Source organism: Ornithodoros turicata, chromosome 10 (assembly GCF_037126465.1).
Source record: "Ornithodoros turicata isolate Travis chromosome 10, ASM3712646v1, whole genome shotgun sequence".
NCBI classification, from domain to species: Eukaryota; Metazoa; Arthropoda; class Arachnida; order Ixodida; family Argasidae; genus Ornithodoros; species Ornithodoros turicata.
The window spans coordinates 25087278-25106067 of record NC_088210.1 but is presented as its reverse complement, the minus strand read 5'-3'; the positions used below and the strand labels follow the sequence as shown (position 1 = coordinate 25106067).

The 18790-nt window shown below is 41.9% G+C and overlaps 2 protein-coding genes across 2 annotated transcripts; one reads left to right on the top strand and one right to left on the bottom strand.

The window, feature by feature from the left end:
• Positions 1–88: 88 nt before the first annotated feature.
• On the top strand, positions 89–16637 carry LOC135371196 (condensin complex subunit 1-like). Its single transcript, XM_064605253.1, has 33 exons — positions 89–125; positions 412–572; positions 635–710; positions 2204–2262; positions 2335–2522; positions 2631–2776; positions 2906–3027; positions 3537–3660; positions 3780–3927; positions 4285–4407; positions 4608–4817; positions 4885–4969; positions 5761–5893; positions 5971–6099; positions 6219–6322; positions 7138–7259; positions 7920–8173; positions 8998–9082; positions 9149–9285; positions 10115–10247; positions 10353–10431; positions 11150–11320; positions 11380–11618; positions 12364–12469; positions 12559–12682; positions 12772–12927; positions 13333–13510; positions 13666–13760; positions 14471–14551; positions 14621–14810; positions 14887–15028; positions 15656–15868; positions 16068–16637. Exons 2-33 carry the CDS (start codon positions 452–454, stop codon positions 16118–16120), a joined length of 4326 nt encoding a protein of 1441 aa, XP_064461323.1. The 5' UTR covers positions 89–125; positions 412–451; the 3' UTR covers positions 16121–16637.
• LOC135371205 (enolase-like) lies at positions 16112–18749 on the bottom strand. Its single transcript, XM_064605263.1, has 8 exons — positions 18620–18749; positions 18143–18237; positions 17866–18090; positions 17431–17716; positions 17164–17330; positions 16919–17108; positions 16739–16855; positions 16112–16504 (listed from the first exon to the last, which is right to left on the bottom strand). Exons 2-8 carry the CDS (start codon positions 18225–18227, stop codon positions 16273–16275), a joined length of 1302 nt encoding a protein of 433 aa, XP_064461333.1. The 5' UTR covers positions 18228–18237; positions 18620–18749; the 3' UTR covers positions 16112–16272.
• Positions 18750–18790: the final 41 nt, after the last annotated feature.

Below are 18790 nucleotides of genomic sequence, written 5' to 3'. Positions count from 1 at the left end.
TTAAAGTACAAGCCAGAACAATAATTTTTTACGTTCACAACAAAGCGTTTACTGCGTGCTTAGGCCTATGATCTGATTGGTCGATTCCCTCGAGCGCGGGATTTCAGTGTTTTTGCAGGCCGTAGGTAGGTAATGTTTCTTACATTTTTTATTGTTGAAAAGTTATTTCCTACCAAAGTTATGCAGTAATACTCATATTTTGTATTATAACGCAAATATACTTGCCAGAAATCAGTATTGCAACACGTATAAGTAGCCGTAAGTAAACGTAAAGTCAACTCTGCATTATTACGGCTTCACATACACTCTATCCTCTCGTTACACTTATCATATGTTTGAAATAGACAGTCAGGGCATTCTGATTCCTGACAGTAACATTGGTATGTTTTTTATTTTTTTGTGTCTCCATAGCACTTTATCTTCAAGGTGACAGCGAAATACAGTGCACAGGATGGATGAATTTGAGTTCATCTTACCTGTAAACAAGGAGGATCTAAGAAAAGCAAGTAAAGTGGGACAATACGTCGTCAGTGAGATTTTTCCTCCGCGTGAAATTGAGGCCAAGGTCAAAGGTAATATGAAGGCACATTTCCTTTGCTTCTCCTCAGCGGCCAACTCCTCAACTGTGTTTCAGAAATACACGGAAAAAAGCGAAACCTACGACCTGACAGCACAGTTGAATGTTTTGATGTTCTCTACAGTATCACTGTGTAAGTTTTCTTTTAGTGTTTATTATTTTCTTCATATTAGTTGCTTGTTTATTTTATAACAGTGTGAGCCATATACACATGCAATATCACTTCTCACGCAATATCACATACAAGCTTCCAGAAGATGTGCACTGATGACATGTGTAAAGAAACGTTATACCACGCGAGAATCACTTTCATGGGATATTCAACAGCAGCAGTCTGAGTGTCGTGGGACAAACTGTTATGGAAGTATGTGGTTCAAAGATGCGTGTTTTTCTGATGTACGTTCCAAGTTTAAATATATATATTTTTTAAATGGAGTATGCACTGTAGCGGTGTGTAAGCCAAGTGGTGCAGAGAGCTAAGCTTTGTCTGCGACATGGAAAACAGTTTTCCCCCTAATCAAAAACCAACGGTTCAGGAAGACTACTCAAAGCCGGCAGTTCCGTGGATTTCATCGAACGCCATTTTGTCAAAAATGTACGTTTCATTGAATCAGTGGCTGCCGCTTTTTCTTGCGGCAGCGTGTGAAATACGTAAAAGACTCCCCTGACCTAACCTTGGTCAGGCGAAAAGGCGTTCCATGAAATGGACGTGCAGGTGAGAAAACAAAAGTGCTTTTGAGTCTCTCCACCTCAGAAACTGCTGTCTGCGCATTTTTCACAACATATATATATATATTGTTTTAGTCTAATCAAGGAACACAAATTCTGCGCCACATTTGATTCAGAATGAAACTGCCCAATCGTCAGTACGTTCCAAAAGCAACATATTTCCCACTGCGTAATGCATGAGTTTTACATTGTAAAAAGTGTCCGGAAGGGGAAGTTATACATCTAAGCATTTTCTGGAAGAGCCATGCAACATCTGGCATTGGGCTTGGGTTCATCTACCTGATACATGCGTGGATCGTTCATTTAAACGCCATGCAGACAGATGTATAAAAGATACTTACACTCGATGGATTCACTTTACTGTGGACTCTAGTGTAGTATGTACAATTTCTGTGCACTGCTAGAGCTGGCACCTTCACCTGATTGGTGCGCTTTATACATTGGACATTTTCCAAGTTCTGCTAATTTTCCTCTGTGTGTATTATAAATAGAGCTTGAAGTTTTAGGGTTTAACCCGTTTCTACGTGGAATTTGCACTCAGAGTTGAAGGTTGCCTCTTTAGTGTGACACCCAATTTTTATCCGGCAAATTGCCTTCACTGAGATGTCTGTAGGAATGCACACTAACTTGTTCAGCAGCAAATGCCGTTACATTACCATTTCTACCAAACCAGTACAGCTTGTTTGAGTAATAGAGCCCGATTTTACCCCAAATTTAGCATACTGCACGTTTTTCCACCCGAATTCGCATGAATTTGAGGCACATGTGTATTTCCCCGATTTTTGCCCCCCCGAATTGGGGAAACAATATTTCCCAAAAACTTCAGGCTCTAGTTATAAACCAGAAGATACGGTATGTTACTGCAGTTACTTAGGAATGGAACTAACATTGTTTCAGGCATTTTGCATCCGTGCAAAAGAACACCATACGGAACGCCTGGGAAATCGCGCTGACATGTATGTTGATCTGTAATATTGCTACAGTCTACAAATTTTAGCAATGAGAGACAAAACGTAAATGACCCGTAGGTGCCTCCAAGGTCGAGTCTGAGCTGACACTAAGGCTGACGAACTGCGACAACCCCTTGGAACCTGACTTGAAAAAGCACTTCCTGAACCTGCTTCAAATGTGCTGCTATTCTCTCTGCCAGCTAATGGGCTGTATTGAAGCACAATGCAGGAAAGACAGCCAAGAAGTGGCAGTTCCTAAAGGGAGGGTATGTTAGGCATACATTTTTTATCACATTAAAAAAACAAAAATCACTACGTAGCATATAGCGTGTTATTTGCAGGCAAAAATATGATGCATTGTTCTGTTCATCTAGGGGCGCAAGAAGGTTGCACCTAGCAATGACAGCTTTGAGAACTGGTCATCCGAGAAGCTGAAATGTGTGCAGTGCTTACAGCATCTTTGTGAGCTCCCCATTTCTCGTCTCTGGGAATCGCAAGTTGTTGAACAGGAGTTTGTTAAGTAAGTACAGCTGCCCTTGGACTTGTTGAGCGAAGAAGAAACGGAAACTACGATTTCTTTTAACAGTGCGTGCGCTTAAGGCGCTTTAATACATTCAATCTCGAGAATCTACGTATTGATTTTTTTTAGTCTAGTGACCAACTGCTGTTTTAATCTGACTGAGGACCCGGAAATCCTGAAAGCCACTGCAACAAAGGATGCGATCTTTGCTGTTCTGGGCGTCAATATAAAGAAAAACAGTTTCGGGATCGGTAAGTGTGAGTCATTTTCGGGTAAGGCACCTCGAAGTTACGCTGAAATTTGAAGTACTTGTTAGGGAGCATATTGGAAATGCAGTGTAGTAATTAGACCCTTGAATTTTTGGGTTTTATGTTTCTTGAAAATTTGGGGGTCAAAATCGGATTTTACTTCAGGACCTGTAAAGTGGCAGTAAAATTTTCGGGTGGAAAATAAAAACGAGCGCATCTTGCAATTCAGGTCAATACGGGATGTCAAGCAGATCTAGTGAATGTGTAGTGAGTAGCGTTCTTCAATGCCTGCATTCTTGGCTTAATTTTTTGAGTTTTTACAATAACTGGCGATGGTGCTACTCCAGGATGAAGGGTAAATATGGGTTTCATCAGGTGTGCATCAAAAAAATGTGAAAAAGTACAGAAAATTTCGTGCATGCAAAATCCCTATGAAAGATAAAGATAAGCACAAATACTGCTTTCATAGACAAAGTTGCTAGACAGTTTACAACTGTGAAAACATTCTTTAGCATGCGTGGTGAGGATGACTCAGCTATTGCAACATCATGAGCACACAGCTGTACTCTTCGCTGACGCAGTCCAGATTCTATTTGAGAAGTTTGACTGCAGGTCCATCGTTGGTGATATTGTCAGGTTGGTGAATAAGTTGACGCTATTCACTTTAATCTTGCTTCTTTGACATGCTTTCGTTTTTGTTTTCCATAGCGCTTGGGAACTCGCAGTAACATTTCCGTGCTTTAATTTTTACTTAGGGAGCTCTGCCATGTCGACAGCCTTGAGTCGACAGCTGACTCAACTGACATCCGCAATACGTCTCTCTTCTTGGTCGAGCTGTCAAACCGTGTTCCTCATCATCTGCTTAACTACATCAGCCTCTTGGTCGTCCTCCTAGATATCAAGGTCTGTACCCTATACATCTGTGTGCTCCGGCATCAGTCGACCTGTGCGTGGCTCCCCTATACAGTAGACTAGTTAATTCAGACTCGGACGTATCATACTTTCAGTTAATTTGTACAGATGTTGCCCGCAATGTTTTCAGTGCATTGAAAGGATGCTTAATTCAAACAGTGCTTTCGCCAAATTCATACTTTTTGTTTCGTCGTAAAATGTTCTTACTGGCAGAAAACGGCTTCTGCAGATGTGATGTATTGACTAATCACTCATTCATGATAGATAATTAAAAGAAAAAAACCTCTCCATTTTATGTGGTTGATTGATTAACCCTTGCAAATCATAACACGTTTTGTCCTTCTACAGTCTCATACCATGAGGAATGGCGTCCTGACGGCATTTGGCAGAATTGTCCAGGTGGTGTTGAGCTCTGATGATATGGATCCTAAGCTTAAAGAAGTGCGAGACAGTCTCCTGTATAGATTAGAGGTAAGTCTGCTAAAAATGACCAATTACATGTTCAGTCTTCATTGCAATGCACTCTTGCCAGTGACTGTAGTGCAGAAGTAAACTCGCAAGAGCCATGAGCTTTACAGTTTCTTCGTAGTGTCGGTTTGCTTGGCAGGGGCATAGCAACTTGTGGTCTTAAACCATTTCCACCACACTCTTCTCCATATACGCTTTTTCAGAGTCATATTCTAGACGAACACGCATTTGTAAGGAGCAAGGTTCTGCAGATTTGGCAGCAGCTGTGCACCGAGCAGCTCATTCCCCTCACCCACCAGCGTTCATTACTCGAGCACGTCGTGGGCCGCCTTCTGGACAAGAGCAGTATTGTTAGGAAAAACGCGCTTCTCTTTGTTGGAGCATTCCTACAGAGTAATCCCTTCTCAGCACAGGTCAGTTTGAGTTGACCACCTATCATAGCACACCCATTAAGGTTGTAGACGTCGCCCTGTGTTGCAGTTGTCACTTGAAGAGCTGCAGAGGAACCTAGCCAATGAACAAGAGAAATTGAGAGACATGAAACAAGAATGCAGAGGAGACATAGGTGTGTAAATGGTTGTTTTGATTTTACTGAAGACCTTAAAGACCTTTTTAACGTAGAATTTACATCTTTTTCTGATCGCTTGCGTGGCTGAGACTTCAAGAAATTTTATGTAGCAGTTTTGGAATTACAGTTTGGTTTATGGCTTAATTAAATTAATTAATGCAGTCAATTACAAATTTTATTTGTTCATTAGCTAGATAATCCAATTTAATTAATAAATTAAAATTAGTCAATTAGATTAACTAAAAAATCACAAAAGTAAGGTCTATTCCCCAAACCTTGTACACCTCCCGAATGAAAAGAGCCCCTTCAACTTTTCACTTACTTTAAAATCATTCTGTGTGCACCCCTAATTTTTGCAAATTGAAAATTTGCAATTTTTAAAGGGACCAAAAAATTTTGAGCAAGAATTGACATTGATGATATATAATTTCCTTGAGCTTTGGACAGGAATACAAAAAAAAAACAAGTAGACAGGACTAAGAATTGACACTTCGAAAACAATTATACAATCACAAACTGTATTTTTACAGTTGGTTGCAAGTAAGCATTTGAACTTTTCTGCCGCACGAGTGGTGTGCAGTGCCACTTTCATTAAACACGGTACGATCAACCTCGGCTGTACTACAAAGTAAGGCGATCACGCCATGATCCTTACCATCTCGATTTCAAGTTTAGTGGGTGCAAATATGTGGCGGTGTCTGATTCTAAAAAAATTGGGGTTGCAAAAGGATATTACTGTATATTGCTGCAATTAGTATGGCTACAATTGCGTATCAATATGTTTTCAGATGTTGCTCCCATTTCATGTAAATCTCTGTTGACTTGGGAAGCCATGCTTCCTGCAGTAGAGGAAGCTTGCAATCAGTATGACGAAAATGATGAAGTATTTAACGGTGACTATACCAAAAGGACAGCAGCAGAGTGAGTGCACATGCCCCAGCTCTTCAGGACATCCACAGCAAAGTACATGAGAGTCATCCTTCTATTTTGTGTTCTAGGTTGTTGAGCTATATTCGTGACTTGCTTGACGACGGTTGTTACGCACTTGCAATCACTGTCACGAAATTTTTTATGCAAACATATCCGGAGTCTGATCTGTTTATTGAGCCTGCTCCACAAACAGCAGTGTAAGTGTCAACTTGTGCTTTGCACGACTTTTGCACAACTTTGCATTGCGTTTTTTTTTTTTTTTTTGCGTTTCCTAAAAAAAATGTAATGGCATCTCAGCTTACTATTTCTGCTCCAGGTGCGATACGTCAAAGCATGGCGGGCAGGAAGACTCGTTCGACGATTCTACAAGCAAAGATCAAAGCAGGGACATGGTGTCTCTGCTTGCAAAAATTTATCTTGGCAAGTATTCGGGTGCATGGAACAACAAAGTGTGCTTCTTGATATAGGTTACCAAATGTAAATTGATGATAGGGTTGTGTCCTTTTACCTTGCACAACTTATGACTTCCTTAACATTGAAGGCACCTCAAACATATTGAACATCTCGAATACTGAGGGCATTAAAGGCACCTCGAACATATATGGTATTTTTTTACTGGGTGTTATGAACATACGACTTCCAGGGAGAGTTACGTAAAATATTTTTCATTTGGGAGGTGCGCATTTCCTGGAAAAATTTTTTCACAAGAACGCGCTTGGTGGCGTACTCTCCGAGCTCCGGGCATGTTGTGATGTCAGCTCATTGGAATCGCGGGAGCAAGGCGACCGGTCGACTGCTCCTGCGTCAGATGCGGGACGCGCAGTGCCAGATACAACAAAAAGAACAAAAGAAAGTCAGAATAAATGAAGTAATAATTAATTAACGAGATGATTAAATTTATTTGAATGATTGATTTATTTGAATTTTTTAATTAAAGTTAATAAAATTAACTAATTTGTCTATTAATTAACTTGTCAATAAATAAATAATTAAGACAATAAGATGTGCACCTCACTCTCGGGCACATGAGACTGGAGCCGAAGGAAGAGGCTTTTCCGATGTGTAAAATTGAAAGCTATTTTGCGCACCAGGATTGTGCACTGCACTCACACATTTTTGTGCAAATATGTGTGCCGGTGCTTCTATCCCTAATCTCTGCTCCTCCTCACATATTTCTTTTTTTTGTGTGTGTGCATCCCTTTCATGCTTCTGTATCCCTTTCATCTACACTGTAGGTGGGATAACAACAAGTCCCACTTCTGGTGATCAGATGGACCGATACAGTGTGGAAGGTGCCGGATCAGATGGAATAGCGACGGAGCTCAGCAAGCAACAGATCTTAGTACAGTATTTAACGGTACGTTCCTCTCGAATGCAGAACCATTAAGTGTGTAGAAGAGTACAATATTTATGCATGAAACAGTTTTTTGTATTTGAATGATGTACTTATGAATGTGAAAACAGAGTGGAGTAATAATCTTGTTGATGTTCAACTCTGCAGAAACCTCAATAGCAGACCCATTGCTAGCAGACTGCTATGGGTCTGCACGTGTTAGGTACTTATACATGATTTTTATATGAATAAATATCCAATTCCAATATGATCTAGGATAATACAGTTTCGGACATGGCTCTGTCTCCCGTGCTTCATCCTCTCGATAGGCACTGTCCGTAGAGGCTTTCCTCGTAGCGGCGTAGGACTTCTGAGATGATGGAATCAAATTTTTGAGTGTTTGGGCCAGTGTCTTTGTTAAAGGTTGAGCTGATATTCGTCATGTTTCAAAGTTGCCAACTACCCCACCTATGAGCTTTATTTCTGGAAAATATTGAATATCAAAAAGTTCCCTACAAATTAAGATACGTAGATTTTCTATTTGTCTCCAGAAGTTTTCGAAATTTGTCCTCGCCTAATCACTCCGTTAAACACCTTTTATTGTGTGCACACTTTCAACAAGGTTGTGAATTGTGTGGAGCTGGAAAGAGAAGAGGCCAGTAATGATCTTGTGTTTGACTATAGGACTGCGTTGCATTTGCTGAGAAGATCCAGGATGCAATCCCAGTGATCTGCAAGTTCCTCAAGTCATGCACAGCATCAGATGTGCACGAAGCAATGAAGTTTTTCGTAGCTGCCCACCAGTTCGGGTTGAAACGTGCACTTGTGGGCGTCAGGCACATGCTGCCTCTCATCTGGTCTAAGGAAGCCACCTTGCGTGATGCTGTTGTGGATTCCTACCGTGCGGTTTATCTCGCCCCTCAGGATGGATCATCAAAGTAAGACATACGACAAATTTATGTGTATGGCTTGGGGACATTTTTTTTTTATAGATATCTCATGTTAATGGAGACTTAATGGTGTTGTGAGACTTTGTTGTTTTGTGTCTCGTTACCTAATACGTACAGTCAACTCCGATTTATGAACTCTAAATTTACAAAAGCCTTCACTTTATGAATGGTGTCCGCCTCAGTTTATGAACCCTCAATATCTGAACACACCTTTCTTTTTAACCACAGTTTATTTACAGGGAAGGTACAGTGGTCCAGGTTAGTAACAGGTCATTAAAGGTAAATAAAGCTTTAAAAACACAAAAAAACTCGGAACATCTTGTGTCACACTGTCAAAAGGCAAAAGAACAAAATGTGATTCACCTCTTTACCATCTTCCTGAGGACAGAGATGGACAAGCAGCTGCCACTTTGGACACTTCGATAGAAATGGACATACATCAAAGGTGCAATACAGTACTTTGAGCACAGGAACGATGAGTCAAGCGTACTAACATCTCCCATAAGCAACAGAAGTATCTTCCCTGTATAAATGTACTCCCGTACTGTCACAATGCATATCCCATATCATTCTTGCGCATCTGTGCTGTTGCGCTCATTCAAAACCTCAATTTACGGATCACTTACTTTACGTTGTTTTTTTGTTTTTTTTTTTTAAATTGCAAACGTTCATAAATCGGATGTTGACTGTACACGCATTATACGTAGACCGTCTTGTGCGTGCAACTGCCAATATGTTTGACACAATACTTCTAAGCAGTTGCAATTTATGTCGTGTCTTTATTACCATTTTTCTCTGTGCTTGTCTTCCAGGAAGACGTCTGTTGCCATCGCCGACAGATTATCCAGTCTTATAGTAATGGCAACCTCGGAAGAGCTGCTCTCCATTGAGAAACTTGTGAGTGCTTCATTGACTTTATGAAAGCAACTTGCTAAAATAATTTTTGTTTTTGCACAATTTTAGTTTGCAGAATTTACAAAATCTGGAGATATTTCGCAGAAAGTTATCCAGGTACTGTGGGATAGGTTTGCGACAAAATCTTCTGATTCTAACCCCGGACAAAGTCTTTCTGCAATACGACTGCTCAGCATGATTGCTAGGTATGTTTTTTTTTACTCTGAATAGCCCACTGTGTGCTCTTTCTAAATACTTTTCAAAAGCTATATAAGGGCCATTCTTTCTCCCCCCACCTCTTTATCTTTTTTTTTTTTCAATTGTGTCAAATGTGTCAATTGTGAAGGTCAGACTTTAATATTACAATTGCAATGTGCTCCCTAAAGTCAATAATTAAAAAGTTGATGAAAATATATCTGTTAATTAGTCCCCTAGTTGAGAATAAATACGGCTTCCTAGTCGCAGCCCCATGGAGTAATCCAATGGCGAAAGTAAAAGCGTCAAAAGGCAGCTCCCCTCTTTTCATGAAAATTTATTGCACATAATAGGAAACACCCTGTATATGAATATATTTGGATTCCAAGCAAATTACAAAAGTCCTAAAGCTACAGAGACTATGTCTGTGGTAGCAGGTTTGTTCCTGATCCACACATTGTCGGTTTGTCTTGTTTTCTTGAACTGGCTGTGCAGGTACCTATACCGTGTTTACTGCAGCTACTGGTTGATTTTTCAGACGTCTGAGATATCGGTCGCACACCTCGTAGAACCATTGTGTTTTCACGTCCCGTATTTCAAACCATTCCTTTTGTGTGCCCTGCCCATAAGAGGTCACGCTGTTAGTCATACTTTAGTCATCATAGCTATTCTGTAAGATAACGAGGTCATCTTGGACTTCATTCACTGATTCAGTGCCAAGTTTGGCTGTGACAAGGCATATGAATCGTAAGTGTATCGTATCGTAAATAAAAGTGTATCAATTATAAATATTGCGTGTATTGCATGTACGGTAGTTGCATGCCTCATTCATAATTTCAGCCCGGAAAATGGAGTAATGAAAGCAAACTTGGACAAGCTGATTTCATGTGGACTGGATGAAAGAGCAAAATCAGACTTGGACTTTTGCAAGTACACATGCTGCGCGTTAGAAAAACTTGGCTATATTGCAAAGGTAAATCATGCCCATACTTTCCTTAGATTATACATCCCTCCCACAGCAAGCATGTCACAGTCTTGTACATAAATTGCAACTGATGCTCGTCTTTGTCCTTGACAGTACGATGGCAACAAAATGCCCAACCGCTTGTCTGAGTCCCACGAGCTTTTTACTCGCCTGAAGGAGATCCTGCTCGACAGTAAGTGTTGTTCCTGTATGGGATTGTGCCCACGTGCTCAGAACGTACTGATGCTAAATACAAGTGAAAATACAGGTCTCCAAGATAAACTTCGGGGTTTGTAATGGAGATTACACAAATAGAAACAGCGTCAGGAAGCTAAAGTAGATGTTAGAGGACGTATTATGCCCCCAAAGTTTATGTCGATACGGTCACTTGGTCTATTTCTCTGCGGATAAATCGTGAAAATTAAAAAAAAAAACGCTGCTGCCTAACATTTCCAATCGGCTATATCTGTGTTTCAGCATCCTTTCGTCAGATGGCGAAACGGTCAAACATGGCGTTGTAGATGATATTGAAACCAAGTGAACAAGTGGAACTGAATGCAGACGACTACCTACCATGCGAAGTCGTCTGCGATGCCGCTTTCGATCATTTCACCATCTGACGGTGGGTGAGCTGAAAAGCAGTTATAGCCGATTGGAAATGTTAAGCAGCGGCTTTTTTTTTTTTTAATTTGCACAATTTACCCGCAGAGAAACGAACCAAGTGGCAGTATCGACATAAAAGTTTGGGGGCATAATACGTCCTCTAACATCTACTTTAGCTTCCCCACATTGTTTCTATTTGTTTAATCTTCATTACAAAGCCCAAAGTCTATCTTGGCGAACCCTGTAGAAGTCTACCTTGGCGAACCCTGTAGAATGTACATAATCTATTCCCACGTTTTCTCGTTCAGCTTTCACGGACTTGGAAACAAACAAGTGGATTCCTGCAATGGAGAAAGTTTTCGATGTCATTTTCGCGTTGTCTGAAAGCCCTAGCCAGGTGGCCAATGATATACTGCACGAACTGGCCGCACTAGAGTGCAGCAGCGGAATCAGCCCTGCGTGTCAGTCAAGCGAACAAGGTGATATCTTTCCAGGGAAAGTTCTTGACTTACAGCCCTTGCTTCGTACTCTTTTATAGGAAGTCAGGAGGGCAACGGTCAGGACGATAAAAAAGGCTGCTCCGTTACTACTTTCTCTCGTCTGTTGGCATGTGCCGGCTACGTAGCCTTGAGGCTGTTGGTTTATTTAGATGTAGACGTCTTCACTGATATGAAGCGGCGAAGGTTGGCCAAAGAAACACGACTCAGGGAACAGGAACTCGGAAAGAGTGCACGTCGATCTTTTTCAGCCATTGCTCACGGGACTCCTAAAAAAAAAGTATGTTCGCTGTTACGCTGGTGGGTGCTTGTTGCACACTTGAACCACGTGCATGCTTGATCTATTTTGCGGGTGCTTTCTTAACCCCCGTTGTGTATCAAATGGCACGGAAAATATCACATTAATGTAGCAGTTTTACAATGGACGATGTACATGACTTTTGCTTGGGTAGTTGGAAATTCTTTAATTTTTTTTCATCCTTGTATATTTCATTGACTTCAACAACTGTTACGTTGCACGAGGATAAAGACACATGCTACACAAACTGATTCTGTCACTTCGATTACTAACATTATAGAATTCAAAAGCAGCTTGTGCGATCTCCTTCACATATAATGTCATTGTATATTGTCGCGTCTATCTCACTAATATGTTCTTGTCGAAGTTGCTCGTTTATTGTCATTTTGTTGCATCCGCATGTTTATTGATTGTTACTGTGCTTTGACCTTGCATCGTGTACTCCAACCTGCTCACTCCACTCTTTAATGCCCTCTGTGCCTCGAGGGTATATGTATAAATCAATCAATCAATAAATAAGTAAACTGCTCATGTGGGCACTATGGATCTGGTGCAAGCAAGGGTGTAGGGAGCCAGATATTAAAAGTTGTCATCTAAGGATAAGACCAAATTACAAGAAGCATGTTCAGAGCAAGTGAATGACTGATGTAATGTTACATTCGTACATGGAGTGCTATGAAAGATCTCCAATCACCATCATCAAATAAAGTTGTTGTTGCTCTTCCAGGACGACGCCAACAATAATGACGGAGGGGAGGAATTTGCCGGAAATGCAGCAGATGACGCTGATGCTGAATTCATCATTCATCTTTTGGATAATGAAGTCCTCCATGGTACAGGCACAAATTACTCGTGAACAATGATTCAATTAAACGAAAGGGAGCCATGTCGAAATCCATAAATTCCTGTACCTTATTTGCAGAGGACAATGCACTCGGACAGCTCGGCAACATTGCTGTGCTTGTGACATCCAGTCCTTCAAAATTCAAAGATGTCCAGCTTCAGACGAACGCATCCGTGGCTCTAGCGAGGCTAATGCTTGTCAGGTGACCTCTTTTTCTTATTAGAGTACTATCGTAAATGGCTTTTGCATAGAGAAGTTTCATTTATTTCATTGCTTATGACTCCACTTCAGCTCTGTCTTCTGTGAAAAGCACCTCGCGCTCTTTTTCACAATACTGGAAAAGTCTCCTACATCATCAATCCGAGCAAACCTCGTTGTTGCTGTTGGAGATCTTGCACTTCGTTTTCCCAACCTGATTGAGCCTTGGACAGGAAATATTTACTCACGGTAACTTTATTTCCTTCTTCATATATTTGAGTGTAAGGCACCAAAACATATGTCACCAGCTTCTTCTGCATTAGCGATAGGGAGAGACTTTACTAGAAAGGACGCATTTCTTTGTTCATCTCTTACTGCACTGGAGTCAAAGCAGTAGAGACGTGATAGTTACATGCTTTAGTAAAGGCAGTTTTGGATTAAAAAAAGAGCAATGTTCACACCGTTATTCATCGTTGATTGTTATTCGTTCATGGACTGTTACGCCACGTGTCTTCAGTGCAAAAAGGATCATCAACAATAAGCACCAGTCATTGATTGATTATGTGCATACGTTTCTTTCTTGCCTCTTTGCTCGAATGCAGAAAACTCGTATATGTCGCACTTGTTTGTAATACAACAAATTCTTGCATTTAGGCTCGGAGACCCATCCATTGAGGTTCGCAAGAATGTGCTCAGTGTTCTCAGCTTCCTCATACTCAATGACATGATCAAAGTGAAAGGACAGATAAGTGACCTTGCTATGTGTATCACTGACAAGGACAGTGATATTGCGGGAATCACAAAGGACTTCTTTACTGAGCTTGGAAAGAGGGTAACCATCCCAACAGATTCTATTCCTTTAGCTGTAACAACAACAACTTTATTTTGTGGTGACGACGATGATTGTGGAGTTTCATCGTCCTTTGGTTGTATATTGTCATATGTAGAAGTGATTTGCGTTAAAATGATTATACTATTTTTACTCAGGGGAATGCAATATATAATGTTCTCCCGGACATTATAAGTCGTCTATCAGATCCTGAGCATGGTACAGATGAAGAGAGTTTCCGAACAATCCTGAGGTATGGTGATACACTATTAATTAATTAATCAATTAATGCACCTAAGGGGACGGTTGCACCCGGAAACTCATCGATGACATCGATTCCACTATGTTCGGCATTGGTCGATAATCTACTTGAACAAATTTTAAAGATCAGCGCTGCTTCCGCAGCTGCAGAGGCTCCGGCAGTGTGGCATAACTCCATAGGTGGAGGAGTGTGAGGGTGGCACCCCGAAGAGAAAACGTACGCCATCCAGATGCTCCGTAACTCAACCTATGGGATGCCCGCACGGCCTTATCATTCCTTTTCTGAAGGTCGCGCCCTCCTTGGTTCTTCGGGGGTGACGTTTTCTCATTTTTCCAGAGAGGGAATTCCGGCGTACTCTCAGCATCCGTCGTCTGCTCTTGTCATGTATTCCATCGAAGAACAGTCAAACTACGCCACGCTTTCGTGTGGGATATCCGAAACCGTGGTCAGTTGTCCACAAGGGGAATAGAAGGACAATAATAGTTTCGAAATCGGCTGGGACGGATGTGACCATCCCTTTAAGTGAAGCCACTGTGGTGATGTCCGTAAGCCAAGTAATGGCAGAACATTTTTTCTTTTCCTTTTCACATTAATTTCAGTATATTTGTTGAGCCAGGCAAAGTTAATTGTTGAATTCCGTATTTTTTTATTGCATTTATTGAACGATATTATTAACAATCCTTCCTTCCTTCACATTCTAGGTTTTTGTTTGCTAATGTTGACAAAGAGAGACAACTTGAAAACTTTGTGGAGAAGCTCTGTCTTCGATTCAGAACTTCACAGTGGGTGTCACTTTATTTGCATTGTTTCCTCGCATGCACACACAATTAATGCCCTTCTTGGAACTTCAGAACGGAGAGGCAGTGGCGTGATCTGTCGTTCTGCATGAGTTTAATACCATTCTCCGAGAAAGGCCTACGGAAACTGCAGGAGAACCTCACATGCTTTGGAGATAAGCTGCACATCGATGAAGTCTACAATGGATTTATGATGATGCTGTCAAATGCGAAAAAGGCTGTCAACCTCAAGGCAGAGGTCAAGGTATGGCGTACTGCAAGTCTGGAGCTGTTCTTATGTGTATTTGTACAAAACTTGCCAATTTCTTCTTATCTTTCAGTCTCTAGTGGATGAACTGGAAGACGTAATTGAAGAATTGCGGACTAAAGGTTGTACTGAGGATGATCTGGTAAAGCGTGCTCAAAAGATAATTGAGCAAAATACCGAAGAAAAGCAGAACTCTTGTAAGACACCCATGACAGGTGAGGTACATGACATACTACTGCCAGTAAATCCGCTATGCCCAATAAATATTGCCATAGTGACAGAATTGTCTCTTTTGGTACATGTACTTCGTCTTATATGTCTATACATTTATCAAATGGGAGCCCAAAGGTAGTCTACATCAAGTTTTGGAAGATACTTGTCTTGCAATGTTCTTGTTACTGAGATATATATATCTCATTGCTGTGGGTCCAGATGCATAGCATCATAAGTGTTTGTTCCTAGTGTCCTAGTAACTTCCATGCTCTTGGAGTGAAACGCTTATGGCAGTTGCTGGTATTTGCTGTCTGTGTAAAAGGTAGCCACACAGCACATTAGAGCTAACAAAAAGACAGAGATGGCAGCACTGCTTTTGACGTAGAATTTACATCTTTCTGATCGTTTATGTAGCCAACACTAAAGAAATTCCACGTAGCACTTCACATTAATTTTATTAATTAAATTAAGATGTACCAAAGTAAATCCTATGCCAAAACCTCACAGACCTCCGCAGAGGAGACCCCCCTAAAATTATTTGATAGACATTGGATTCTATGACATTTTCCACATGCTGTTGTTTCTAGCAGTAACGTAGGGGTTTTTACGACTGAGTATTCCGAATTTAGGACGCAAGAGTCGAACAGCAGCGAAACTCAAAGAAGTGACAAGGAAAGGAAAATCTGCAAGGAAAAAAATTACGTTGGCAGAGCTGAACTGCAGCAGTGAAGAGCATTCAGAGCCTGAAGAAACCCCACAACCCGCACAAGTAACAATCCTGAGGAGAAGCAAGCGCCATGTAGCACAGGCTGTTTTGGGGAGCAGTGATGACAGTGATAAAGGTATAACACGGAGGCGAAGACGCTGACAAATATTGTCGGGAGGGAAAGGACTAACGAAAATTTGTAAACTAATGACCTGAAAGTGTCCTTTTCTCTTTCGAATAATAAAGATACTGCCGACACCTAGGAGCTAGGAATGTAATGCCAACATGCTGAAGAGATAATCTAGCAGATTGTTCATTTGTGCATTTTCCTACAGATGCTAAAGAGCCATCCCCTGAAGGAAAAAAACTGAGGAGAAGACAAAGATGAAACATCTATTTATTGATCACAATGTGTATAACATGCCACATCAAGCAAATGCATTCCCCCCAAACACTAGAAGTCACAGATCACCAGGCTACACTACATCAAGGAATCCAAATTTTAATTCGACCAGACTAGAAGACGTACGGAGGAGACATTCATGCGGGGTATCTGAAGTCCTTTCCGGCAAAAACTGCCTTACTGCCAAGCTCTTCCTCGATGCGCAGGAGCTGGTTGTACTTGGACAAGCGCTCGGATCGGCATGGTGCTCCAGTCTTGATTTGGCCAGTGCCAAGGCCTACAACTATGTCTGCAATGGTGCAATCCTCAGTCTCTCCGCTGCGGTGGGAGACCATCGTACCCCAGCCATTCTTCTTTGCAAGCTGATGACTGCACAAAGTGTAACATTCAAGCAGCCTATAAGGACTACATACGATTTTATTGAACTTGAGTGTCAAACCATGACTGGGCCAATACGGTAAAAAATCCCAGCCTAAGTGACAATAAACTTGTTGTATACAGATTACCATAAATACTCAGTGTTACTCAGTACAGTTTGACTGCTCTGCTAGTGGAGAAGCATTTAAGCAAGATGTGAAATCACGTAAAGAATGCCAGACTTACGCTCTGATGGCCTCTGTAACGCTGCCAATCTGATTCACTTTCAGCAGCAAACAGTTGCAAGCTTTCTTCTCAACTGCAGTTTGTATTCTCTTGGGGTTGGTCACCGTGAGGTCATCACTGCAATGCATGCTCAACATGTAGTGGTTCATATGAAAGCAGTCCTACCGACTCCCCACGTACCCAACGATCTGGATAGAAGTTGAGGCAGTGAATGCGGTCCAAGCATCCCAGTCGTCCTGGTCAAACGGGTCCTCGATGGACACAATAGGGTACTCCTTGATGAAGCCTTCATAGAGTGCTTGAAGTGCAGCCTTTTCAATGTGATCTTTTGCCTCAGACTTGGGATTCTTGAAGTCCAAGTCGTACTTCCCTGCAAGATCAACCAGTATGTTACACCCTTGTCTAGTCTTCCTTGTCTAGCTTACCATCTTTATAGAACTCTGAGGCAGCAACGTCCATGCCAATTTCTATCTTTCCAGTGTAACCAGCTTCTTTGATAGCCTCAAGGATAAGCTCTAGGCCCTCCTTGTTGTCCTTGATGTTGGGAGCAAAGCCACCCTCATCACCAACAGCAGTTGCATCCAGTCCAAACCTGTCATGGCACATCTTGATTATCTTCACAGCACAAGCTGCTAAACTCTCTCAGAAAGCAACGCTGTGCCACACACTCGAAGATCAAAGTATGCACGTACTTCTTTTTAATTACATTCTTCAGATGGTGGTAAGTCTCCGATCCCATCTTCATAGCCTCGGTGAAAGTGGTAGCTCCAGTGGGCAGGATCATGAACTCCTGCATAGCCAATTTGTTACCTGCGTGGCTACCGCCATTGATCACGTTGAATGCAGGAACGGGTAGGAGGATCTTCTTGTTGCCAGACAGCTCAGCGATGTGCTGATACAAGGGAACGCCCTTCTGAGCTGCACCAGCTTTGCATACTGCCATGGATACTCCAAGGACCGCATTGGCACCAAGCTTGCCTTGGGGGAAAAATACGAAACACAGCACATTCTTGTTGAACATAGAATATATTGCCGCTAGTAATGCTGTGGAAACAGTCACTTTGAGCTGACCTTCGCTGTTGGCCCGTGGCCAAGGTCAGAGGTCAAACTGGGGATTAAACACTCACTTTTGTTCTCAGTTCCATCGAGAGAGATGATAAAGTCATCGATTGCAGTCTGATCTGCGACATCGAAATTCTTTGGGATGAGTGCGGGGGCAATTGTTTTGTTGATGTTGTCGACTGCCTTGCTGACACCCTTGCCCATGTATTTGGATTTGTCCCCATCACGAAGCTCCAGTGCCTCGTGAATTCCGGTCGATGCTCCTGAGGGTACAGCAGCTCGGAAAACACCTGCAGAGATATCTATGTCGCCTTGCCTCGCAAAAAAGATGCGGTATTTTACCTTTATCCGTGGTCAAGTCGACTTCGACAGTAGGGTTGCCCCTGCTGTCAAAAATTTGGCGCGCGAATATCCTGGTGATAGGCATTGTGCAGGGGCTGAAATTAGGAGTGGTACACTTAAACGTTCTGTAGACAATTTCTCCATAGAGCTCAAACTATGATGATTTCTAGAGGGGCGTGTGCTTCGGCTCGCGGGCTACACAAAGCTCACTATTCCGGCATTATCTGTTGCTATGCTGCGGATACATCGCGAATGGTGCTCATGCAGACACGCTGTGTGGTTAATCACTGGGAATATTGCTTTCAGTGCGAGCGTGTTTCTGCTTAACCATTCTCGGCTTTATAGACCCAAGGTCAGACAATGTCACATCAGACTAAATTGCTCCCCTAACTCCGTGGCCACAGAGGCATTTTGTAGCAGCACACGTCCAGAGGACACCCAAGATTATCCAGCAATGGAAGATATCATATCACTCACACTAAGCGAAGGCTCTTCAGCGAAACGCAGCAACCACCGAACCGAGCAGAAATGCAAGAAGTGACCCGGTGACCTGCGAGAGATACCGGCGGAACGAACAAGAGCGCGTGGGGGAGAGAAGAGCGCGAGACTAATGACGACAATGACTTTAATGCCTGCGACGAAATTGCC